Source organism: Scyliorhinus canicula, chromosome 1 (genome assembly GCF_902713615.1).
Source record: "Scyliorhinus canicula chromosome 1, sScyCan1.1, whole genome shotgun sequence".
NCBI lineage: Eukaryota > Metazoa > Chordata > Chondrichthyes > Carcharhiniformes > Scyliorhinidae > Scyliorhinus > Scyliorhinus canicula.
The window spans coordinates 276074346-276101310 of record NC_052146.1 but is presented as its reverse complement, the minus strand read 5'-3'; the positions used below and the strand labels follow the sequence as shown (position 1 = coordinate 276101310).

At 47.5% G+C, this 26965-nt stretch overlaps 1 protein-coding gene across 1 annotated transcript in view; it reads left to right on the top strand.

Moving 5' to 3' along the window:
- LOC119978087 (potassium channel subfamily K member 12-like) overlaps positions 1-24274 on the top strand; it is a 101042-nt gene extending 76768 nt beyond the window's left edge. Inside the window, exon 2 of the mRNA XM_038819486.1 lies at positions 23376-24274. Coding sequence (XP_038675414.1) covers positions 23376-24274 — 899 coding nt within the window. The remainder of the gene's footprint in view (positions 1-23375) is intronic.
- Positions 24275-26965: the final 2691 nt, after the last annotated feature.

Below are 26965 nucleotides of genomic sequence, written 5' to 3'. Positions count from 1 at the left end.
AAATGCTCCAAAAACAAAGGACAGAGTAGTGTAGAACCTGTCCTTGACCAAGGGTATCCGGCACACCAAGGATGGATGAGGATCAACAGTGTGATCAACCACGCTTCGTGTTCAGGATCAAAAAGACTGGATGTAGCCATCTGGGATGGCCACTTACAAAGGATCCCGGAAAATATGGCCACCTGCAAAGGACCATGGGAAATATGGTCAACCCAGGACTCAGACGCTCAGAGCTTATGTATATTGGCAACTCAGATATCTAGATGCTATCGAAACCCCCAGCTATTTTGCATTCTAATGGCCCATTTCCCCAGATCAAAAGACCTGTACTCAGGGAACAGATAGAGAAATAGACTCATCGGCGTCACTCCCTTTGCTCAGAGAGCCCAAAAAGCCAAGGTCAATGACCTCTCAGGACACACCCCACCATCAAGGCACCCGCCCCTTTATTGGCCAAAATCGAAGGCAGTAATCAAAGCCTGCCGAATTATTGGGTCCAAAGCTAAGGACCGCCCAAAGAGTGCGAAACCTCAGAAGGATAAAGAGAGACACTGCCATGTGTTCAGTCTTTCTTGGCCCCGGCGCTCGGTCTGTCCTGGCTAATGCCCAACTAATTGCAGCATTACGACCAGAAGACAAGTTCAAGACCAACGATCGCTACCAGATGGATGAGCCCAGCAGAAACGAAGTCAGTTCTCCAGACCCAGCCACGCAAGATCCGAACAAAGGCCTTGTTCCTCAGCATAAAGCCGGGTGCCTGAAGTTAAGTACAGGTTGTTGTAGTGTTAGGTCTAATTTAATTTGTAGTGTTTATGTTGCATGTAGAAGTAATTCTGGTGTGTAAATAAACTATCATTGAACTTGAACTAACTAACTGGTTGTTTGATCTTTGATCGATATCCGGTAAAACCTTGTGGTGGTATCATTTGGTACCTGGCGACTCTGAAAAGCAATATCATCATTAATAACTGTCATATCAGTATCCAGTCCATACTCTGCCACAAAAGCCTCAGCCTCCTTCGAAGTGTCGACGTAATAGCCCTTTGACCCAAAGATAACCCGCAGTCCCGCCAGGTACACCACTCCAAACCACACTCCACTCTTGTACAATGCTGCTTTGGCCTTATTGGAGGCCGCCTACTTCCTCTCCAGCTCCACTCCAACATCGTCTTTCTTCAACTATTTTGGATGGAATCACCACTCTTTTTAATGACCTCAATGTGTTGCGATCCATGTAATTTTCTTGTCGGATGGCCTAATTTATATTACAGGAACACTTGTAGCTAAAACTAAAAATTATTTCTTAACATTAACTGTGGGTCAAATATATACAAAACAACAGATGAATAACAGTGTGATCATACACAACAAGCAACCTCTCTCCCAGCTTCCTAGTCAGTCTGAGGTCACCTGACTCTAATATTCACTCATATACTACTGAGACACCTAGTGGTCAGTTGATGAATTACAACACAACCATGACATCACTACATCCCCTTTCTTTTGAAGGAATAAATTAATACATCATCATCAGTATATTTACATGTGAATTAATTAGCCTGTGAGTCTAACTATTAATTTTGTTCTTTAAATTTTTTATAACTGCTTTAACGAATATATATTATATATATATATACACACAAAGATCAGCAAGCATAGTATATATAAATAGTCCAAAACTACAAATTGGGTCGATCAGGTTTCCTTCTGACGCTGGTTGAGCTTCTCAAAGTTTGACCTTGCTGCTCGGAACTTGTCAATTCAATGTTCTCCATGACATTCTCATGCACAGGAACTGCTGAACTATCTGATACTGCAGCTGACTTTGATTCTGACGTAGATTCGTCATCTATCACGTTGTTGTGAAAGTCTTCTCTGGTTTTCTGATGATTTCTTCTTGAAACCAACCTGCCCTCTGTCTGTACATTGTAGGAATGAGGTGCTACTTCACCAAGTACATTGGCTTTTCCCGACCAATTGCCTGAATCTTCTACTCTCACAATGTCATTATTACTCAGGGGTGGTAAAGATCTAGACACTCCATAATAGAACTGCTTTTGTTTTACGTTAATGTTTTGCATTTCCTGCAGTACCTCTGCATTCTCCTCCTTTTCCAATTATGGAAGTGTGATACGCAATCTTGTATTCATAAGGAACTTGGCTGGCAAGCTACCATGTGACAATGGTGATGCTTTGTAATGTGATTTCATGAGATATGGGTCAGATTGGTTGTCCATTGCTTTCTGTAATGATTTTTTTACAATATGTACGCTTTTTCCGTTAAGAGGTGGAATTCTCCCATCGGGAGACAAACAGCCGACGCCGGAGTGAAAACCGGAGTGTTTCACGCCAGCGTCGGAGGCCGCTCCTGGCCCCCTATTCTCCCCCCAACCCCCCCCCCCCCCAAGGGGGCTAGGAGCGGCGGCGCGTGCCAGGCCTTGACGCTTGCGTCAAAGCGGCGCGCCGGGAATGACGCGGCCGGCGGCGCCGAAGTGACATCAGCCGCGCATGCGCAGGTTGGCCGGCTCCAACCCGCGCATGCGCGGTGGCCGTCTTCCCCTCCGCTGCCCCGCAAGACATGGCAGCTTGATCTTGCGGGGCGGCGGAGGGAAAAGAGTGTGTCTTTTAGAGACGCCGGCCCGACGATCGGTGGGCACCGATCGCGGGCCAGACATCTGCTGAGCACACCCGTGGTGCTCGATCCTCCCTCCGCCCCCCACAGGCCCCACACTCACTGGTCGCGCGCTGTTCACGCTGGCAGCGACCAGGTGTGGTTGGCGCCGGCGTGAACCGGTCGGGTTCGGCAGGCCACTCGGCCCATCCGCGGAGAATCGCCGGTCGCCGTGAGAAACAGCAAGCGACGATTCTCCGAGCGGCCTGTCGCAAAACGCAACACGCCATTTTGGGAGGGGTGGGAGAATCGCGGGAGGTGCCAGGGTGGCGTGGCGTGATTCGCCCGGCACTCCCGCGATTCTCCCCCCCGGCGTGGGGTGCGGAGAATCGCGCCCAGATTTTTGGGATCCATGCCTATACGAGTATCACCATTTTTTTGTTTCACACATACCATGGAATTTACCCCATTGGTAGGTTCTTCTATCTTCTTGATAACTTGTGGTTTTGCATCAGATACGGGTGGTAGGGTAGAAATGAGATTGACATGCAGATCTACATCTTCAGCAATTTCACTACTAATAGTTTATATCGGTGCTTAGAAAATGCATCTTCTTCAAATTGTATCTCGTTGGCGAATAGTAGTACACTAAAATCAGTGAATGCATCACTGAATTTGCTGATAATAGTCTCAGAATCGTTGGAGTGTTGATCCAATCCATTGTAGATGCTATATACCAAGTGCACTAGACCAAATTCTTCACAGGACTGATCACTTAATAATGAATCCAAAACGTCAGGCACAAAACAGAATGGGACGGAATAAATTGTGTTCTTCACCACCACACTCCGGTCGCAAGCATCATAACATTTAATGCTTGAACCATTAGAATCTCTCAGAGATATTTTGTGATTTCTTCTAATTGGCTAAATTTTTAGATTTTTTAAATCCGTCATGCTGATTAAATTGGCTTTGGCACCAGTGTCTAACTTCAATTGGACCACTGTACCGTCCGCTTCAAGTGGTAGCAGTCATTTGCCCTCATCAACCGCATTTAGTTTAAATGAAGTATCAGCTTGCATTATTTTTAGTGCTGGAGAATTTTTTGATGTCTCCAAAATAAATTCTTCTTCTCTGTTAATACTCCAACAAATAATGCTGTTTCATCACTGGAGACTGTGTCTTCCACTGTGCTGACTGATCTGGAGTTGAGTTTAGAGTAACAATTCTGAGCAAAGTGATTTTTTCTTTTGCATCTGGAACAAAACTTGCCAAACGCTGGACGCTGCCTTAATTTGCGGCTTTGACCACATCTTTTACACAGAAATACTTTGTCCTGATCTTGAACCTGTTTGTTGGTGTGCGAGGAGCTGCAGGAACTTTTCCGCCTTTTTGGAAAAAGGGCGACAACCGGAGTGCTTTCCTCCAAGAAGACGCCACCATTACTGAGAAACATTTTAGAATGCTGTGCTGCAAGCTCGTGAGCCTGACAAATCCTAACTGTTTGTTCCAAGGACAACGATTCCCTCAGCAACCATTCCCTCAGCTTATTTTCATTCGTACAAAACACAATTTGCTCCCAAATCATGGAAGATTCCACCACAGAAAAATTACAGGTATTAACTTTTAACTTTAAATCAATGATGAAATGATCTATGGACTCTTCTGTCTTCTGTAAACGTGATCTAAACACATAGCATTCATAAATTGCATTCTTTCTGGAAGTGCAATGTTCATCAAATCTTCGAATGACTTTGTTAAAATTTTTACTATCTTCACCGTTTGCAAATTTAAACATATTAAACACAGCAATTGCTTCAGGCCCTGCCACTGTAAGGAGCATCGCTACCTTACGTGAATCTGATTGATCTTCTAAATTTACTGCAGTAAGATTAAATTATTGTTTAAACAGGCGCAAGTTGCTGTCCACATTACCATCACATTACATTATCTGAGACTCTTGAGGGTTTCAGTGACTCCATGTAGTTCATTTGTGCAGTCTGCAAAATCTTCAAATCTTTGTGGACCTCATGGCAGGCTTGGTGATAGTTTTTTTCCCCAGTCCTTAATACCATCCAACTCTGGTACCATGTAATGTTCTTATCAGATGGCCTTATTTATATTATAAGAACACTTGTAGCTAAAGCTATAAACAATTTATTAACATTAACTATGGATCAATTATATACAAAACAACAGATGAATAACAGTATGAACATGCACAAGCAACCTCTCTCCCAGCTCCCTAGTCAGTCTGAGGTCACCTGACATTCACCTATATACTAATGGGACTCCTAGTGGTCAGTCAGTGAATTACAACACAACTATGATATCACTACAATCCTCTAGCCTGAAACAAATACAACTTTATTCCTTCACCTTACTTTGATCCTTACTATTGAGTGAGTCTAAAGAAACCATCTGTTCCACATGCTGGCAAGGTGCAATCTTTTTCTCACATGGCGCAATTAAATGAATCTGCAACTAATACACTCATTACTGACTAAGGTTTCTTGCGACTAGTACAATTCCCTCAAACTGATCATTCCCATCATCTTTAATTTCCAAATTCTGAGTGTCGTGCGCTGCTTCAAGTCCCTGACTGTTCCTCTCATCATAATACCTTGAGTCACATATGGAGCACCTGTTAACTGTTCCCCAGGTATCCCTGGGTTTCATTCTTCTCTAATTGCTACTCCAATCCTGTTACCTGTTGCAATATCCAGATGTGCTAATAATGCCTTCAGCCTAATTCCTTCTGTCTGTAACCTACCTTGAAAAACTGCATTCACAGAGTCCTCCATCCTGTGTAACGCTGCAGAATGTTCCATTTCCACCCTCAAGATGCTGCAATGTTTTAAAAATAATAATCTTTACTGTGACAAGTAGACTTACATTAACACTGCAATGAAGTTACTGTGAAAATCCCCCAGTCGCCACATTCAAACGCTTGATCGGGTACACAGAGGGAGGATTCAGAATGTCCAATTCACCTAACAGCACATCTTCGGGAGGAAACCGGAGCGCCTGGAGGAAACCCACGCAGACACGGGGAAAATGTGCAGTCTCCGCACAGACAGTGACCCAAGCCGGGAATCGAACCTGGGACCCTGGTGCTGTGAAACCATAGTGCTAACCACTGTGCTACCGTGCTGCCCTATTGATTGTTTCCCCATGGATTTTTTTTAAAAGCAGCAAATGTTGACCCAAAAGGGTGGCTTTTTCTGAGAATTTGAACTAAGACCAGCAGCCCGTCCAAATTCAATACCTTAGCACAATCCAACAATTTAAACATGAGCTCTGAATAAGGAATCTCCAGATTGACTTTCTGCAGTCTTTTATGCAATGTATTATAGTGCTTTATGGAATGGTATCTTTCAAAATCTATCAAAATCTAACCATACAAAAGGACATCTCTTTGTTTTTTCTTCAGTAATGTGAAACCCCACATCTATTTCATTTTTCCACTGGCCATAAGAGTTTAGCGTTGGTAGGCAATCAAACCTTGATCATTTATACTTGCTTTCAGCCATTCTTCACAAAAGTAGCTCAGATTACAATCTTCTTTTTGGAAAGAATTGTCTTAGCCTCTAATCTTCACCATCCTCTGCTGTCATGTTAACTCACTCTGAAGCCAGTTGGCCAAATAGCAAAGCAGACACCAATCCTTTGCTCAATACTAGATTTATTCACAGAATGCAACATTGCAAATGTCTGCCTCCTCCTTGTTCAGTGCCCAGTGTCCCAGAATTCTCCTTTTCTACACATTAGAGCAAAACCAATAAAACAAATAAACTAACAAATTAACTAATTAACAGACTGTTCAAAATTCAAAAACTTGAACTGAAGCTTTTCAAATTAAATTACAATAACGTTGCTGGGGCTGATGATGCTCTCCAGTCCTGCAGCACCCACTGGAAAGGAAAGACTCAAGTGTATGGGGAGACACCACGGCCTGGATCCTCCGCAATTGGCGGGACGGCCGGCGCCAAGAGTGGCGCGAACCACTCCGGCATCGGGCCTCCCGGAATGTGCGGAATCCTCCACACTTCCAGGGGCTAGGCCAGCGGCGGTGGTGTTCGCACCGCGCCAACAGGTGCCAACGGGCCGACGTGGGCCGGCGCGAGTTGCCGCATGCGCCGAACCACCGCCGTGTTCTGGCGCATAGAACCGCCGGCGTGTTTCCTGCACATGCGCAGGGGGTTTCTTTGTCACGCCAGCCATGGCAGAGCCTTACAGAGGCCGGCGTGGAGGGAAAGAGTTCCCCCACGGCACAGGCCCATCCGCAGATTGGTGGACCCTGAGAGCGGGCCAGGCCACTGTGGGCCCCTGAGAGCGGGCCAGGCCACCGTGGCCACCCCCCCTCCCCCCCCTGGGCTGGATCCCCCCGCACCCCTCCCAAGGACTCCGCTAGCCACACTTCAAGCCAGGTCCCGCCGGGATGGACCATGTCCATTTCATGCCGGCGGGACTGGCCGAAAACGGGCGGCCGCTTGGCCCATCGGGGCCCAGAGCATTGCCGGGGGGGTGGGGGGGGGGGGGGGGAGTCCCTGCCAACGACCCCCAATCAACGTGGCGAGATCCCCGCTCCTGCCTGAAAACCAGCGCCGGAGAATTCGGCAGCCGGTGTCAGAGCGGTGGGGTGGGATTCACGGCCCCCCCCCCCAGCGATTCTCCGACCCGGCGGGGGGCCGGAGAATCCCTCCCCACGTGTTTCCTCTCCAGGGTTACCTGGACACAAACGGAGTTGCAGACTGCCATGCTGATCGACCCCCTCAACCACTCACTGCCTGGGCCTGTTAATGACCGCCTTGATTTGGCCCAGGAACAGGGCAATAAGGAAGTTTTCCAAACTACCCTCACACCACCAGCACCAAACTCCTACCAACGCTCCTAACTGACCCCCCCCCCACTAGCACCCACCTCCCCACTATCACCAACCCTCTCACCAAACCCCCACTTCCCCATCACCACGAAACCCCCAACCAACCTCTTCACCCCCACCACCAACAACCTCCCCAATACCACCAACCCCCCACCAAACCCCCCCACTCCTCCATCACCACCAACCACTCCACCCGCCCTACATCCCCCCAAGCATCCCTTAGGACCACCAGCCCCCCCCCCGCAGCAAACCCCCCTATCACCACCAGCCAACTCCTTCACCCCCCCATTACCAACCTCCCCACTACCACCAACCCCCCTATCAAACCCCCACTCCCCCATCACCACCAAACCCCCCACCAATCACTCCACCCCCCTACATCCTCCCAAGCATCCCTTAAGACCACCAGCCCCCCCCCCCCGCAGCAATCCCCCTACCACCAACCACCCCAATCACCCCTACCGCCACCAACCGCTTCAACATCCCCCACCACAAACCCCACTCCCCCCACCAGTACAACACGGCCTCACCACCCTCCAATACCATCCCCTCCACCAACATCCTCACCAACCCACAGAACTCCCCCCACCCCTACCACAAGCTGGTCATTATCATATTGCTGTTTGTGGGAGTTTTCTGTGCAAATTTACTGCTGCAGACATCACAACAGTGAATACATTTCAAAATAGCATCTCATTGGCTGTAAACCATCTTTCTTGAAGTCACAAAAGCCACATTATAAATTCAGGTCTCTCTTTCTTCTACCTCAGCTATTGGGCCTGAGTAATGCCAGCAAATGCCAGTGAAGCATCAATTAGCCTGACCTGCCCATACGGTTGAAGTGCCTCAGAATGTCACAGGCTCCAGAGACACGGGGGCAAAACCGAGGAACTGCTTTACTGCAAAGTTTGCAATTACTAGAAATGTTACAAATAATGTTGTTAGGCGTAGGAAATGCTGTTCGGGATTATTGACTCCCTGTACAGAAATCTGGTGCTGTTCAAGCAGAAAGGCAAGTAAGAACATTCTGCTCTTTGTGAAATCCTTCAACCATGTAGACACAATTCTCCTGCACTGAGTAAAGTCTAAAATCTTGATCAGACTATTTACTGAAAGAAGTAAATCAGAATATCTGATTTACTGAGGTGTTCCCACCATCGTTTTGTTGGTGGCCATTCCTTTTTAATTAAAGATCTGTCACTGCAAAGAGGTTTGGGGGTTAAATTGAAACCCATAGGGGCTGACTTTGACAGCCAAATTGGCATTAGCAAGGTGTTAACAACCTTCAGCTGAGGCCAGTGGACTTATCAGTTCTGAGGAAGCATTAACAACTCAAAATGGTGGGCTGAATCTTTGTTTGACTCTGCGAGCGGGATCAGAGGTGGGTAGAAGGCAATTTATAGTTACCAGGCCACAAACAGGAGGGTGCCATTTAAGCTGATTAAGGGCCTAATAGATCCATTCTTAGGGCGGCACGGTAGCACAGAGGTTAGCACTGTGGCTTCACATTGCCAGGGTCTCCGGTTCGAATCCTAGCTTGGGTCACTCTGTGCGGAATCTACATGTTCTCCCTGTGTCTGCCTGGGATAGCCTACTTGTGACACCACTAAAGATTATTATTATTAAAACTAACTTGAATTTTCTAGTCAGCATATCCACTGAGGCCATCACCCAACCGATGAATGGAGACGACGTCTCCATGGCAGAACAGTGCTCCCTCATGAAAGATAATCCAACCCCTTCCCCCCAACTCCTCACCACTACCCCTAGCCACAATTGCCAGAGGCTGTCCTGCAGACAGTTTGGCAACTCTGATCACTTTTCATTTATATCCTTTGAAAATTTCTTCAGTGGAATTTTTAGGTGTCCCTGAGCAATATCACGCTCCCAGCTTGGACAATGGGACAGCCAATCTCTCAGTGCTGGAGGGCCTCCAATTGCTTTACATGTCTGGAGCACCCCCTTCATCCCTAAGTGGACGGGGGCTCCCTGAGACAACCACAATCGGCCATTTCCTCAAACATCGCCCTCTGTGTCCCACTGCTGGTACTTGTGGGTTCTGGATGTACCTTTCCTCCCGGTCAGCGTGACCGAGGTCGCGGAAAGAAAACTCAGCTTCTCCCACCACAGATGTTGCGAGACCTGTTAAGTAGAGACCTGTTAAGTATTGCCAATGTCTTCTATTTTTTTTAAGGTAAGCCTACCACGGAGGTCAGTTAGCCCGGATAGCGAGAGTGTGATGGTGTATAACGCCAACTGCATGTCTTCAATCTCTATACTGGCTGTGGCAGTTCATGGAGGCTTGCCTCCTTGCCTTGCTCCATGCTCGATGCAGAACAGTGTCCCTTAAGCCAGATAACCCATTTGTCTCTCTGCAATAGGGACAAATGCCTGTGTTACCTCTTGGACTTTGGCCAATTGCTTCAGCTCACCAGCCCATTAACATCAAGTACAAAATGATCTCCGCCCCAGCCAGAAACAGCTCCACCTCTCGCATGAAGAAATTCAGTAAATCAGCCTTCGCACCATATAAGCCAGAAACCTGTTCCACGTGTTCATTATTCTCTGAAAAAAGAAGCTCCCAACACTTAAGTAAAAGCAAAACATCGAAGATGCTGGAGGCCAGAAATAAACGCAGAAAATGCCAGAGAAGCTTAGCAGGTCTGGCAGAACCGACAAAGAGTCTTATTGACTTGAAACATTCACTCTGTTTCCTTCCACTAATGTTTACTCCAAATTGTCATAATATCCACTCATGTATATTAGGAGATGCTGCCAGGCAGTGATTGACACACAGGATAACCAATGAACACACACAACGCAGACCAACCAATCACCAGACAGGACACCACCACTATAAAGCCCACAGGGCATTAAGGCTCTCTCTCTCTCACAGGCTAATGAACATCATCACCATGATAGAGAGCTAGTCTGGTCAGGCCAGTAGGAGGTTATCAGTTAGGTTAATAGAGTGTCAACCCTCAGCAGATTATGTACAGCAATTAGCAAGTTCAATAAAACAGTGTTGGACCATCTCCTGTGTCGGAAGCCTGTCGAAAATCTTACTGCATCTAGTTGCAGTCGATGTTAGACCAACACAGATAACACATCACAAATATCTAACCTAGCTCTGCCCTTGCTTAACTAATGAGAGTGATTCCTGGTCTTCTCTAACCTATTTAGTAGAAATAATTGTGTTCCACCAACACAATCAACGTTTCATGCAAATCTAAGTTACCTCCGAATCTGAACTTCTCTGAAATATAGAGACCCAGCTTTATTGAGCCTATCTTGATAACTAAAGATGCAACTGGGAAGTAATCTGTGGTCCTCGTCTGCACCCGATCCAAAGCCTCAAAGGCCAGAACTGAACACAGTATATGGATTGTGGCCGAGCCAAGGTCTTATACAAGGACAAGATGGCATGCTTTAATTAAGAGTTAATTTTCCTGTAAACATACCCAAACATGCTTTAGCTATTATTTCACAGCATTGTTCTTGAATCATTAGATACTGGTGCACTAAAATGCCCGGCTTTCTGTCTTGCCCCACTGGCTTTAATTCTTTTCCCTGAAGACTATGTGTACATTCAGTGTTTCAAGTAAAAGGGTAACAGAGCTTTGTTGGAGTCTTGTCTCCAGGTCAGCTTGTAGAAATCTGGGAAACTCGTCAGTCCTAACTCTCACACTGATCTTGGTATTATCAGCAAACCTGCAGATAATTCACTCAACACAATATCCCCGTGGTTAATGAAAATAATAAATAACAAAAGTCCTAATGCTGATCCTTGTGGGACAACCCTGATGACTGGTCTCCAAGCAGATCCAACTCGATTAACAACCACTTTCTGCTTATGGGTTTCCAGCCGATATTCAATCTAGTGCAGCACATCACTTACTACCGGAAGGTTCTATCTTGTTCCTCAATTCTTGCAATTTTCCAAGTCATTTGGAGTTTGAGATATGCGGCTGGTGATGTTTCTTACACTTCTGGGCTCTGTGAACCCAATGGTTTCTAGAAACTCCCATATTATGTGCATTTTTCCACAATACTTGTTTTCAGTGTCCTGCTATAATAAATTGACCATTCAGGCAATCAAATAGCTGAAAGTCAACCACGCTTCAGTGTTTATTAAAATACAACTAAAATACAGTGCTCATTAAAATACAAAGGCCTGGATTTTACAGTCAGGATTAAAAGCCTCACTGAGAGGCTTTGCGATCTCCCTGAGTGTAATTGACTGCAGCATTCTTTAAATGGGAATTCCCGCATGGAGCTGCTATGATAGCCTCAAGTTGTCCAAGCAACCAATAACATTAAATAATTCTCACAGACAGCCAACCAGGAAATGAAAATCACTGAAATGAAATTGTGTTTCAAAAATGACCTACAGCAAAATAAAGGTTGGGATGTTCCGACAGAGTGAACGTGGAAGTTGAAATATGAAAAACTGTTTTTAAAAAATCAATTGTTTTAAAAAATTAATTCAGAAAATTTGGCAATCAATCACAATAGAGACATTTAACAACACTCCACAAATATAGCATTATTATTTCAGGCCAGATCAGTTCTTCAGCAATAGTTATGCTTGATGGAGTGAGGTGTAATCTTTTAATGAGTTCATAACAGGAATATGGGAGCAGAAAAGATGACGTTCTTGCCACATCCACTGATTTGCTGGTTCTGGGTGGTTGGTTGGAGTGGGGGAAAGGGGTAATCCACGGCGCAGCCTATGGCAGAGTAGTGAATGACAGACCATCATTTCAGGATTTTTGTGTTAATCTGCACTTGTGGTAAAGCCAGAAGTTTTGGTTTGTCTCAGAGGGATAATTGGGGCAGCAGGGTAGCATGGTGGTTAGCATAAATGCTTCACAGCTCCAGGGTCCCAGGTTCGATTCCCGGCTGGGTCACTGTCTGTGTGGAGTCTGCACGTCCTCCCCCTGTGTGCGTGGGTTTCCTCCGGGTGCTCCGGTTTCCTCCCACAGTCCAAAGATGTGCGGGTTAGGTGGATTGGCCATGCTAAATTGCCCGTAGTGTCCTAATAAAAGTAAGGTTAAGGGGGGGGTTGTTGGGTTACGGGTATAGGGTGGATACGTGGGTTTGAGTAGGGTGATCATGGCTCGGCACAACATTGAGGGCCGAAGGGCCTGTTCTGTGCTGTACTGTTCTATGTTCTATGTTCTATGACGGTCAACACTCACAACTCGACATTAAGCATCCCTACAAAATCAAGGCCAGTGACTTTAAGTGTGATTTTTGCTACCGTGTTACTGCTGCCAATATGGCAGAGAGGCTAACTAGTGTATACTCTTTAAAATGGTAATTTCACTGGCAGTAGTTCACCTTTGGACTTGTCTTAATACGCAATTATGTCAAGATGCTTAAGACTAGTTATTGTCATTTCGCAATGTTCACGACACCTAAGCTTCAATTAAACCGCATTCTTGAACAAGAATGAAAATACTTTTTAATAATTGATGTGACTTCAGTCATCTTGTAACAGAGGATTGTTTTTGTGAAAATGATATAATCAATCTCAGACTGTTGGCAGGTTGAGGGAAATTCAAATCTCTCTGGAATAATCGTTTTTGCAAGTTTTCAGCTCACTCACAATGAGGGGGTAACCATGACTTCCCTGCAGTAAATCTACTCTTAAAGCATTCTTTCTCAGAACACTTTTCACTCAAACCACAATTGCAAGACAAGGGGATATTAATACAGGGCGCAGTTCTCCGGGGAGATTTCTAAGTGTGGTAGTGAGCAGGATTTGCTGTGAGCTTCCTGGCGCTCAACCCAGCGAGGCCAGCAACGCTATTCAATGTTAATTGGTCCACTTAACGAGGCCGCACGGGCTTCTTGCCACAAATGAAGGCTCTCCAGCGGATTCACCGGCACCGCGCTCGCCAGCCCCACGCTAATCGCTGGCTTTTAAAGCAGACCATGGCAGGCCAGCAGCACGGTTCGATTCCCGTACCAGCCTCCCCGGACAGGCGCCGGAATGTGGCGACTAGGGGCTTTTCACAGTAACTTCATTGAAGTCTACTCGTGACAATAAGCGATTTTCATTTCATTTCATTTCAACAAGGTCGAGCAGCACATAAGCTGCATTTGCTCAGCCAACCCCAAGTCAACTCGCAACAATGGCACCGAGGAGACTGGCCCCATGATTCGGGGATGCAGACCTGGGGAGGCTGCTAGATTCTGTGGAAGCCAAGAGAGATATCCTGTTCTCTCGAGGGTCCCAGAGGGTCAGCCATAGGGCAGCCAGTGACGCCTGGGCCGAGGTGGCGGCGGTAGTTGGGGGGGAGTGTGACCAGGAGGACTGGCCTCCAGTGCAGGAAGAAGGTCAATGATTTACACCAGGCAGCCAAAGTGAGTAGACACCATCCCCCCCCCCTCAGAGAACTCTACCCACCCCACACAGGAGGGTCTGACCCGCTTCCCCCTTCATCCACCCCAACCCTTCCTTAACCTCCCTCCCCCTTCAACCGCGCCCCCCCCCCCCCCCCCCCCCGGCCTGCCCCCACCCCCGGGCAAGGTAGCACAGTGGTTAGCACAGTTGCTTCACAGCTCTAGGGTCCCAGGTTCAATTCCCAACTTGGGTCACTGTCTGTGCGGAGTCGGCACGTTCTCCCCGGGTTTGCGAGGGTTTCCTCCGGGTGTTCCAGTTTCCTCCCACAGTCCAAAGATGTGCAGGTTAGGTGGATTGGCTATGATAAATTGCCCTTAGTGTCCAACAAGGTTAGGTGGGGTTACTGGGTTTGAGGATGTGGTGAAGATTTGGGCTTGGGTAGGGTGCTCTTTCCAAGGGCCCGTGCAGACTCGATGGGCCGAATGGCCTCCTTCTGCACTGTAAATTCTCTGATTCTATGAACCCTCCTTCACCCCCCCCCCCCCCCCCCCCCCCCACACCATTGTGAACCACATGTGTGGCTAATGATGCCCTCTCCGTGTCCACTCAGGAGAAGCTCTCGCACAATTATCGGGAGAGGGCCTAGACTGGCGGTGGTGTGCCAGACATCAGGATCCTCACCGCCTTCGTGGAGCATGCCCTGTAGGTGACAGGTGAGGCTGAGGATAGACCGGTCACCAACGCAGAGGCTGCAGCGGTGAGGATCCACCCGGCTCCACCCAGGGGAACTGTCAAATTGTTATTGCCATACTGACTGACCCGTCCCTCCCACTGACCACATGTCCATTCCTGACTGACCCGTCCCTCCCACTGACCACATGTCCATTCCTAACTGACCCGTCCCTCCCACTGACCACATGTCCATTACTGACTGATCCGTCCCTCCCACTGACCACATGTCCATTCCTGACTGACCCGTCCCTCCCACTGACCACATGTCCATTCCTGACTGACCCGTCCCTCTCACTGGCCACATGTCCATTCCTGACTGACCCGTCCCTCTCACTGGCCACATGTCCATTCCTGACTGACCTGTCCCTCTCACTGGCCACATGTCCATTCCTGACTGACCCGTCCCTCCCACTGACCACATGTCCATTCCTGACTGACCCGTCCCTCCCACTGACCACATGTCCATTCCTGACTGACCCGTCCCTCCCACTGGCCACATGTCCATTCCTGACTGACCCGTCCCTCCCACTGACCACATGTCCATTCCTGACTGACCCATCCCTCCCACTGACCACATGTCCATTCCTGACTGACCCATCCCTCCCACTGACCACATGTCCATTCCTGACTGACCTGTCCCTCCCACTGACCACATGTCCATTCCTGACTGACCCATCCCTCCCACTGACCACGTGTCCATTCCTGACTGATCTGTCCCTCCCACTGGCCACATGTCCATTCCTGACTGACCCATCCCTCCCACTGACCACATGTCCATTCCTGACACCCGTCCCTCCCACTGACCACATGTCCATTCCTGACTGACCCATCCCTCCCACTGACCACATGTCCATTCCTGACACCCGTCCCTCTCACTGGCCACATGTCCATTCCTGACTGACCCGTCCCTCCCACTGACCACATGTCCATTCCTGACTGACCCGTCCCTCCCACTGACCACATGTCTATTCCTGACTGACCCGTCCCTCCCACTGACCACATGTCTATTCCTGACTGATCCGTCCCTCCCACTGACCACATGTCCATTCCTGACTGACCCGTCCCTCCCACTGACCACATGTCCATTCCTGACTGACCCGTCCCTCCCACTGACCACATGTCCATTCCTGACTGACCCGTCCCTCCCACTGACCACATGTCCATTCCTGACTGACCCGTCCCTCCCACTGACCACATGTCCATTCCTGACTGACCCGTCCCTCCCACTGACCACATGTCCATTCCTGACTGACCCGTCCCTCCCACTGACCACATGTCCATTCCTGACTGACCCATCCCTCCCACTGACCACATGTCCATTCCTGACTGACCCGTCCCTCCCACTGACCACATGTCCATTCCTGACACCCGTCCCTCCCACTGGCCACATGTCTATTCTCCTGCAGGTCCTCCAACTGACAGCACCGATCTATCCTGGGCGGCATGCTCTCCAGTCTCCCAGGAGTCCACCTCGGAGGAGAACTCCGAGGACGCCACTATCCAAGCGTCACAGCTGTCATCCCCACACAGCACAGATATACACACCTCGGTGGGATATGTTAGTGTCTTCTGGACAACAATCTGGTGAGCACCACATTGCTGCTAATGTACATCAGGTGGAGGTAGAAACCCCCAGGCGAGATCGCAGTTGGAGGGCTGCTGGATTTCAGGACCCAGCTGGGTCTCAGCCTGATGCTGAGCCTGTGGAAAAGGTCATTCAGAAGCTGCTGGAGATGATAGGGTGTGGCCGGCACATTCAGAGGGAGGTGTCAGTGACACTCCAGCAGATCCCTAGCCAATTGCAGGAATTCCAGACGCTATGAGCGCAGGAGATGTCGCCGGCAATGTACCGAGGCTAAGACTGCGAGCGTGGCAACCGCAGTGGGGAGCCTGATGTCAGCATCATTAGTGAAGGTGTCCAAGGCGAGTGCAGTCGGTGACGGCCATGGCTGAGGGTCGCGACAGAATATCTGCCTCGCTGGGGGATGTCACCCAGCACCAGGCCGACCTTGTTGAGGTTCTGCGACATGTCCCGCTCTCAGGTGGAATTGGGCGAGGCACTGCGGAGCTTGTCCCAGTCACAGGTTGGCATTGCCGAGGCTCTGCAGGACGTGGCCCAATCACTGAGGAGCATCGCTGAGGGCATCTACACTGATGTGTTAGGTAAGCTGGGTCTGCGAGGACTGCGTTTACTGCAGCAGTGAGAGAGACAGGCTTCCAACACTTGAAGAAATGCAACTCGATTTTATTGAACTCCTAACTATTAAACATACTTTAACTGTGGGTTGACACTATGCTGACTTGACTGGAGACCTGAGGCTAACCTGACCAGACTATCTTACTACCACATGGTGGATGTTCTAGTTGTTGCTCACGGGCTCTGACTGTCTCAGAGGCTGCATCGCAAGAGAGCGGGAAAACTAGTGCCCTCTGGCTTTATAGTGGCCGTGTCCTGTCTGGCGATTGGCTGCTGTGTTCTGTGTGTTCATTGGTCCTCCTGTGTGTCAATCAATGTCTGTCTGTGCACCATCATATACCTGTGTGTATATTATGACAAACACGATGGTGCAGAACATGGGGAATCGCCAGCACTGGCAGAGCCAGGCAATGCAGGGGCAGCTGGGGCTCAAACCAGCTGCCTCTCCACCTCAAGGTGAACCCCAGGACTCTATGGGCGCCAACCCGGACTCTCCCATGGAGGGTCACCAGCTCCACCGAGTTCCACCCCTCTGATGAGTTTGCATCTCACAGCCAGCAGACGGGACAGAGCGGCACAGCTGTGCATGTGCCGCCAACACGTGAGCCAGAGCCCTCCAGCCTCAAAGCCCCCAGAGGACGCCCGTCAGGGGCATCGAAGGCCACAGGGCGAGGTAAGCAACTGGCTGCCTCCAGCTCAGATGTGCATCCTGGGGACACAGCTAGACGTAGTGGTAGAGCTCGGATGACAAAGCACATTGAGGATCACTGAAGGCACCGAGAGAAGGGGGAGGGGGTTGGGGGGAGGTGCTAGGTAGGGGGTGAGGGGCGTAGGGGGAGGGGCGGCACCAACGGGAGGGTGGGGTATTGTCAAACACAATAAACACCTTTGTGCACCACCATTATGATGCCTCTGTCACTTTCTTCCATGATGCGGGCCGACCTCCAAACTCTCCAGGCATCTCCCCTTCGCCGTGAGACTCAACCACCCTCCTGCTGTGGACATGTCCCAGGAGTTGTGCCCCATCCCCTGGGTCTGAATATTGGTTGCTGTTTGTGTAGTGGTGCCTCCCGCAATGTTCAAGCACAGTATCAATGTATCAAGTTGTGATTAGGATGCTAGGCAATGACTCCCACATGCTACATGGCCCCCCCCACCCACGGGAATTGACTTGTGTTGTGTGAAGTGCTCACTTTAGCACGATTGCCAATTCCCTATTAGCAATTGCCTTCAGCCGCATGGCCAGAGGCCTCAGCAGTCAGTGGGGCTTATGGGTGGTCTGTGGGGCAGACAGGCAGGGACAAGAGTTGCCTCAAGAATGGGTGCACACAATCCAGGGGTTGGCATGGTGGTGTCAAGTGCGGTTGCCCACCCAGCGCCCCCCCCCCCCCCCCCCCCCCCCGCCACCTTCCCATGGCAACCCAGCCCTGTAGAGGGTCACCCAACCCAGCTGAGGGTCCCCCACCCCCCGCTGATCACTGGCGGTGGAAATCGCAGCATCCCCGGTCTCTTTGCCTGCGATGCCTGTGAGCAAAGATGGCTACCCACCTCCTTGGCTCCCAACGGAAGCCCCCCACCCCGCGAGATTCACATTTTTCAAAAGGAGTACTAATCGGCGCCGGTGAGAGCACTTGCTGGGAAGGCCGGTGAACAACCGGAGGCCGTTGAATATGGGGTGGTTCTCATTAATTGTATGGAAATGGGGCCTAAGTGGTGATAATTGGTTTCCTGTGACGCTACGGCAAGATCCTGATTTCACCTAGGGGAGCGGGCCGGTTGCATCGCAAACTAGTCCATTAGCTTTGGGCAGGAATTCTGAGGTGGATGGGACCAGAAACCCTTAGCTTCCATGTAAAGAATCATTTTGGAAAATGAAGCATTTATGTCAAAGATTCAATTCATATTGGCCTTCACTCAGCCAAAACACGCAAAAAAATTAAAATCAACTTCACTCACAGAAACCATGTTTCACCTTAACTTAAACAATTATTGTGACATTTAGCCTGTTGAAGGGCTGTTTGATTGATGGAGGAGGCGAGCTATTCAATTCAAACGTAAACATGCTGTGTCACTTGTGCAGATACGTGTCAGATCATCAGCTTTTTGAATTTAATACAAATAGCTACTTTAAATTCCACTTGTCTGCAAATACTGTTTTTGAAGGGAATATTCAGTCTGGTCTTTTCAAATTAATAAATCAGTGAGACTTTCAAAAAAGCAAGCGGCTATCCGTAATAAAGGAGAAAGCCTTGTATTATTAACGCAACTTTCGCCACCACCGGACATCCCAAAGCATTTTACAAGCAGGGAAGTCGCTGTAGTCACTGTTGTATGAAAGGCAGCAGGCAAATTACACAGTGAAAACTCCCAGCACTGTGATAACGACCAGATAATGGCATTATAATGTAACTCGGCAGAGCAAGAGTTAACGTGCAAATGGAGAGTGGCACTGCCCACAAGGTGTTATATGTAGTCACATGCTCCTAAAACAGTCTGGGACAGCACTTAGAAAGCAGCTCCATTTGGAACATTTCACAGTTAAAGCTTGCCAACAGAAGTGTTTATGTTTAAACACACGAGCCTCAAGGTCTTGGGTGCGATTTAATGGCTTTGTCGCGCGTCTGAGATTTGTGACGTTTGAAGTGCCTCACGTGATTTTGCAAAATCCTGCGAGACGTCACAATCTGGATCTTACCCTAGCTGGACGGGATCCAGATTGGCATATTTGAGTGAGCCATTCGACTCATTTACATATACCTGTGCCGTATTCTCATGGGGCCCAGGAACTAAGGGCCTCGCCTGGAAGACGTCACCATGGCGCCGTGCAGCACTGATTTCCACAAACATGGACCAGGCGTAACAGCACCTGGGGGAATCTCCCAGGCCATTAGAGGCCCCTGGGTGGTCGGACTCTGGGCAGGGTGCTACTCTCGCACTCCCACTGACACCCGCTGGCATCTTGGCATTGTCAAGATGGAGCCCCGATCCACGAATACTCTTCCTGCACTGGCGAGCTGAGCTCATCAGTGCAGGAAATGATGTAAGTGCAGCCCCGGCGGAAAAAAACCATGCCGTGAAAGAACGGGGTCTTCGGCATCGAGAAACACTCCACTATACACGGCCAAAATGGGGCTCCGTTTCTGTCCCGTTAAATCGTGTCCCTTACCAATGAGCCATCTCAACTGGAACATAAAAAACCCTTAAGTAAATGATATGAAACTTTGGTAATGGATCAAGTTTGATCCCCAGAATTATTATCTATAAGATCAGACTCCTTTCATACCAAGTGGACAGGGAGGGACAGATCATTTGTAAAGATATGGACCACTTCAGGAGCAGAGAGTCGCTCCAGCAGTCAGTATTGTCGTCAAGAAATGTTTTTGAACCCGGACGTACCTGATCAACCTGTTATCAACACAACTGATGTCTCCGTGGAAGCAAATAGTGATGAATCGCCTGTGTCAGAAGAAGTACCCGTTATTGCAGTTCCTGTTAACATCAATCCTGTGGAAGCATCTCAGATTGCACTATTATGCTGCTCTATAAGAAAACCTTCTCAAAGACACAATTTATAATTGTCCAATCCATGTGTGTAATAAGACCATAACATCATAAGACATAGGGGCAGATTTAGGCCACTCGGCCCATCGAGTCTGTTCCGCCATTCAATCTTGGCTGATATTTTTCTCATCCCCATTCATCTGCCTTCTCCACATAACCCCTGATCCCCTTCTCAATCAAGAACCTATCTATCTCTGTCTTAAACGCACTCAGTGATTTGGCCTCCACAATCTTCTGCGGCAAAGAGTTCCATAGATTCACCACCCTCTGGCTGAAGAAATTCCTCCTCATCTCCGTTTTAAAGGATCGTCCCTTTAGTCTGAGATTGTGTCCTCTGGTTCTACTTTTTCCGATAATTGGAAATATCCTCTCCACATCCACTCTATCCAGGCCTCGCATTGTCCTGTAAGTTTCAATAATATTCCACTTCATCTTTCTAAACTTCAATGAGTACAGACCCAGAGTCCTCAACCATTCCTCATACACAAACTCTTCCTTCCAGGGATCATTCTTGTGAACCTCCTCTGGACCTTTTCCAAGGTCAGCAAATCCTTCCTTAGATATGGGGCCCAGATATGGGGCTCATAATACTCCAAATGGGGTCTGACCAGAGCCTTATACAGCCTCAGAAGTTCATCCCTGCTCTTGTAGTCTAGCCCTTTTGACATGAATGCTAACATTGCATTTGCCTTGCTAACTGCCGACTGAACCTGCACGTTAACCTGAAGAGAATCTTGAACAAGGACTCCCAAGTCCCTTTGTGCTTCGGATTTCCTAAGCATTTTCCATTTAGAAAATAGTCTATGCCTCCATTCCTCCTTCCAAAATGCATAACCTCACACTTTTCCACATTGTATTCCATTTGCCACTTCATTGCCCACGCTCCTAGCCTGTCCAAATACTTCTTTAGTCCGCCTGCTTTATCAATATTACCAGTCCCTCTGCAGGTCTTTTTATCATCTGCAAACTTAGCAACAGTTCTTTCTTCCAGGTCATTAATGAATATTGTGAGAAGCTGTGGTCCCAGCACAGAACCATGAGGCACACCACTAGTCACCAGCTGCCATCCCGAAAAAGACCCCTTTATCCCCACTCTCTGTCTTCTGCCAATCAGCCAATCCTCTATCCATGTCAGGATCTTACCCTTAATACCATCGGCTCTTAGCTTATTTAACAGTCTCCTATGTGGTACTTTGTCAAAGATCTTCTGGAAATCTAAATAAATCACGTCCACTGGTTCTCCTTTGTCTAACTTCCTTGTTACCTCCTCAAAGAACTCTAACAGCTTTGTCAGACACGACCTCCCTTGACGAAGCCATGCTGACTCAGTCCTATTTTATCATGCACTTCCAAGTACTCGGCGATCTCATCTTTAATAATGGGCCTTACCAATGACTGAAGTCAGGCTAACTGGCCTATAATTTCCCGTCTTCTGCCTCCCTCCCTTTTTAAACAGTGGTGTTACATTAGGCACTTTCCAGTCCTCTGGGACCTTCCCTGCCTCCAGTTCTTCCTGAAAGATCACGACTAATGCGTCCACAACTCCTCAGCTATCTCTTTTAGAACCCTGGGGTATAATCTATCTGGTCCAGATGGCTTATCCTTCAGACCTTTCAGTTTCCCCAAAACCTTCTCCTTGGTGATGGTTACTGCACTCACCTCTGCCCCCTGATTTTACTGGAGCTCTGGCATCCCACTGGATGTCTTCCACTATCCAGTTCCTTTGCCATTTCTTTGTTTCCTATTATTATTTTCCGGCCACATTTTCCAGTGGTCCAATGTCTATTTTTGCCTCTCTCTTACTTTTTATATATTGGAAAAAACTCTTCCTGTCTTCTTTTATATTACGAGCCAACTTGCACTCAGATTTCATCTTCTCCCCCTTATTGCTTTTTTAGTTGTTCTCTGCTCACTTTTAAAGGCTTCCCAATCCTCTGGCTTCCCACTAATCCTCCAAACTTTGTATGCTTTTTCTTTTGCTTTTATGCTGTCCCTGACTTCCCTTGTCAGCCATGGATGCCTCATCCTCCCCGTAGCATGTTTCCTCCTCCTTGGGATGAATTTCTGTTGTGCCTCTTGAATAACCCCCAAAAAACTCTTCCCTGCTAGACTCCTTTTCCAATCAACTCTGGCCAGCTCCTCCCTCATGTCCTTGTAGTTTCCCTTATTTAATTGTAATACCGTTAGATCTGATTCCAGCTTCTCCCTCTCAAACTGCAGGGTAAATTCTATCATATTGTGGTCACTGCTCCCTAAGGGTTCCTTGATCTACAGTTCCCTGATCAAGTCTGCTTCATTACACATCACCAAATCCAGAATTGCCTGTTCTCTATTAGGCTCTGTCACAAGCTGCTCCAAAAACATCATCTCTGAGACATTCCACAAATTCCTTTTCCTGGGATCCACAACCAACCTGATTTTCCCAGTCCACCTGCATATTGAAGTCCCCCATAATGTTTTGTTAGAATTCAGGGCTGAATGAATTAGTTATTGAAGATTGTATAAAGGAGTTAAAGGGGGAGGGATGTGGTGAGTGTCCCTTTAAGGGTACCCAGCACATAAGGATCATCTGGCTTGAGGGAGCAATTAGGTCTGAGAGTGCGGAATCACCGTAGGGGGTGGAGTTCTCGTAGGCAGAAGAGCACGTGGGGAACAAGGTGCAGCGATGAGGCTGCCATTTTCCTCTTAATTAATCTTTTTTGTATTCACAAATGAAGTTTGTGAAAGTGTATCATTACAACAGTTAAAGCAAAAAACTGTGCCCGATGAAATATAATTCGCTCTCAATTTGGAAAACAGCCCAGTGTGTATAAATGAATACATTTATAGAACTTTACATATATTAATGTAAGTGTTGAATTGAAGTTATTAATCAGTACAGCAGTCAGCCATACAGGGCTTCCTGGAAGATCCATTTGGTTTATAAAATTGGTCAGAGGGGCTAACTGGTAAATGGCTCCCCACTATGTGTTTAAAGGACTGTAAAATGTATTTGACAAAACCATAAAACCCACTCTTTTTCTTTGTTTGCTTTTAGGTTTTGGCATGACAACTCCAACAACTGTTGCAGGAAAAGTGTTTCTGATATTTTATGGCCTACTCGGGTGTGCAGGAACCATTCTGTTTTTCAACCTCTTCCTGGAGCGCATCATTACCCTGCTGGCTTTCATCATGAAGGCTTGCTACCTGAGGCAGCTGCGGAGGAAAGGCCTGCTGCCACCCACCATTCGGAGGCAATCGGCCATCATGGACATGACCAGCTTGGCTGGGTGGAAGCCTTCTGTCTACTACATCATGCTGATCCTGGGCGTCACAGCCATTATCATCTCCTGCTGTGCTTCTGCAATGTACACTCCAGTGGAGGGATGGAATTACACCGACTCTTTGTACTTCTGCTTTGTCACCTTCAGTACTATTGGCTTTGGGGATCTGGTCAGCAGTCAGAATGCAGCCTATACAAATCAGGGATTGTACAGATTTGGTAATTTTGTATTCATACTCTTGGGGGTGTGCTGTGTCTATTCACTCTTCAATGTCATCTCCATTGTGATCAAGCAGTTCCTCAACTGGCTCCTGAAGAAACTGGAATGTAGCTGCTGCCCCAGGTGCCGGCGAGGAAAGATGCGCACTGGTCGCCGGAATGCCATCACGCCGGGACAATCCCGTATCCGTAGGAACCACATCTTGGCAGATGCAGAAGGGCCATGTGACAGTGATGGAGATGGAAGGAGGCTCTCTGGGGAGATGATCTCCATGAGGGACCTCACTGCCTCCAACAAGGTGTCACTTGCCATCCTGCAGAAGCAGCTGTCAGAAACTGCCAATGGTTATCCTCGGACAGTATGTGTCAACACGAGACAGAATGGCTTCTCAGGTGGGGTGGGTGCTTTAGCCATTATGAATAACAGATTAGCAGAAACCAGTGAATGTAGGTAATAAATAAAAAGCTTTAGCGGCAATCAGGGCAGTCAGATTTTTATTCAGAAAATGTGCAAAGGGTTCCAAGGCCGAGCACACATCCTGCTGTCTTCTGCAGCACATTGCATGGAGCAGGACAATAAGATTGTGATCCTGGAACTCCCTAACGGCACTAAAGGGTGTACCTACACAACATGGACTGTGGTGGTTCAAGAAGGCAGCTCACTACTACCTTCTCAAGGGCAATCAGGAATGGGCATTAAATGCTGCTCTAGCCAGTGATGCCCACATCCCATGAATGAATTATACTCAGAGTGATTCATTACGCCCCATTCCACATCAAACTCTAAGGTCTACAGGACCCCCCTTACAATACGTACATTTCTGAGGAAGCATCTATTAAGTTTTTTAACTTTCCATTTGCCTTTTTCTGTTGTTTGCTGTATTTCCTGATAGGTTTATGTGGAAAGTAGGAACTCAGAGCAAGGTTGGCGATTGCACTACATTATTCAAAACTTCCCCAAACCTTTATCGCCTGACTTTTCCCTGATGCCTAAAATGGGCGTGAAGAGAAATCCCTCCTTCATATCTTAAGCGAGGTGTAAAACGTTCCCAGCCCCTGCTACCCAGGTACAAAGAAAGTGAGGGACTGGTTTTATTTACCAAACTGGCATTGTTCACATTTGTGAAGGTTTGGTATTATTGGGAATGACACGTTCTTCAGGTTCTAATTATAGCAATGATCAGGAAAACGGAATATGCCGCTGAAAATATTGCTCCGCGCCGTACCCTAAAAGTCAATGTATGAAGGATGGTGTGAACATCTGCATAACAAACAGGTCAATGAATCACATTCAGACTGGCAAAGAGGTAACCGGAGCAGATTAAATGGTTCTGGGCAGCTGTTTACACTGTCCCAAAATTGTGGCAAAATTTAACTTTCCCCACCAGATCCCCTCTTGCTAAAATAAATCTCATCTATCATTACATCAAGTTTTTTGAGGATCGTCCTCATATGCCCACAGGGGGTCAGCACAAACAATGTGAAATACATATATAAAGTTCACTAGTAATTTGTGCGTAACTGGTCAGTCTGCATTTACAATACAAACTCATCAAGGCTCCCTCGACAGTACCTTCCAAACTCACGACCACTACCACCTAGAAGGACAAGGGCACCAGCTGCATGAGAACAGTAACACCTGAAGGTTCCCCTTCAAGGCACACACTGGGAGCTCTAGGCTGCATATTACAGGGGTTGTGGGGTGAGACAAATGGCTCACTCACCCCCGGATGCTGCCAGGCCAGCTGAGCATTGCCACCATTTTCGATTTTTATTTCAGCTTTCCAGAATCAACAGCATTTTTTGCTTTCCCCGTATGAAGTAAAGTCTTGACTAAGTATTGTTGCTTCGGAACGTTTAGTAGGTAAACAAGGAGGCAGCTGGACCCTGCAGTGTTGAGTAAACAAGCACTAAAGTGAAAAGAGAATTAATATTATTATTTCTGATTTGAGCACTTTCAGAATTTGTAGTTGATATAAATTCCAAAATCAATCAGTAGTTTTGGAAAGATCCAACCAAATGTTTGCGTTTGAACAGGGCTGAGAAATAAACAGATAAATACAAGGATGATCTAATACTGGATGGTATATGGTGGGTTGCTGAGATTATGAACCAAAAGACGGTAGGCCGTAACCAGTTAGGAACGAGGAGCGGAGAATGTGTGACTGAAATTAATGTTACAAAGTTTTTCTCAACTTGCCCTCAGGAGGTTAGATGCAGTGTAATTTTTGCCTCACAATGTGTCTTAGACTCAAACTCAGAAGGACACCTCTACTTCACGGGTATAATTTCCAATTCCTGCCGCTGTCCGCTGTGACATTGAGATTGCCAATTTAGTGCCAATTAGGTTTGAATTTAGGTTCATAAGGTATAGGAGCAGAATTAGGCCATTCGGCCCATCGAGTCTGCTCCACAGAATTTGAGGAGGTTCGCCATTTCTCGCTCAGTATTTCTGTGTCAGGTGGGTGCGAATGTGAGGTGAAAGAGAAAGGGACCACTCGGTGACATGGATTCACGCGTTTCAAGCTTCTGCATGGCCAGTATACTTGCCCAGGCGGTGAGTATTCATTCCAAACAGCCCACAAGTGTACAACTACCAAATGCCAAATGGAAATCGTCCAGGACCTCGTGATCATGATTGGTAATGTTCTGGAAACAAAGTACTGAACGTTTTGGTCTGAGGCTGAAAGTGCCAAAGGAAGGAATGGGGCATCCAGAAGATTACACTGGATCACACCAGAGTCTGGACGGAAGTCAGCAAAGGCTCTACAACATGATAAGGGCAGAAGGTGATGCAAGAGTATTACTATATCTTAATATGTATTGAAGAACATACATTAAGGATTCCTTTTAGTGAATTTTGTTAATAATGTAATTAAATAAATCTTTTGACATAGTCAAATGAATTAATATACCATAAACCACATGAGTGCCTATATGCAGTTCAAGATCATATACTTTTAAAGTTAACCGAGTGAAGAAAATGTAATTCTGACACAATGAAATGAATGAAATGCCATTGTTGATTCATATTGTTCTTATGATTGAAGGCCAACTCGTCCCGAATACTAGGGTAATGTATGAAGCAGGACTGTGTGGACGAAACCTTAACCAAAACATGATTAGCATGTGGTGCAGTGCAAAGG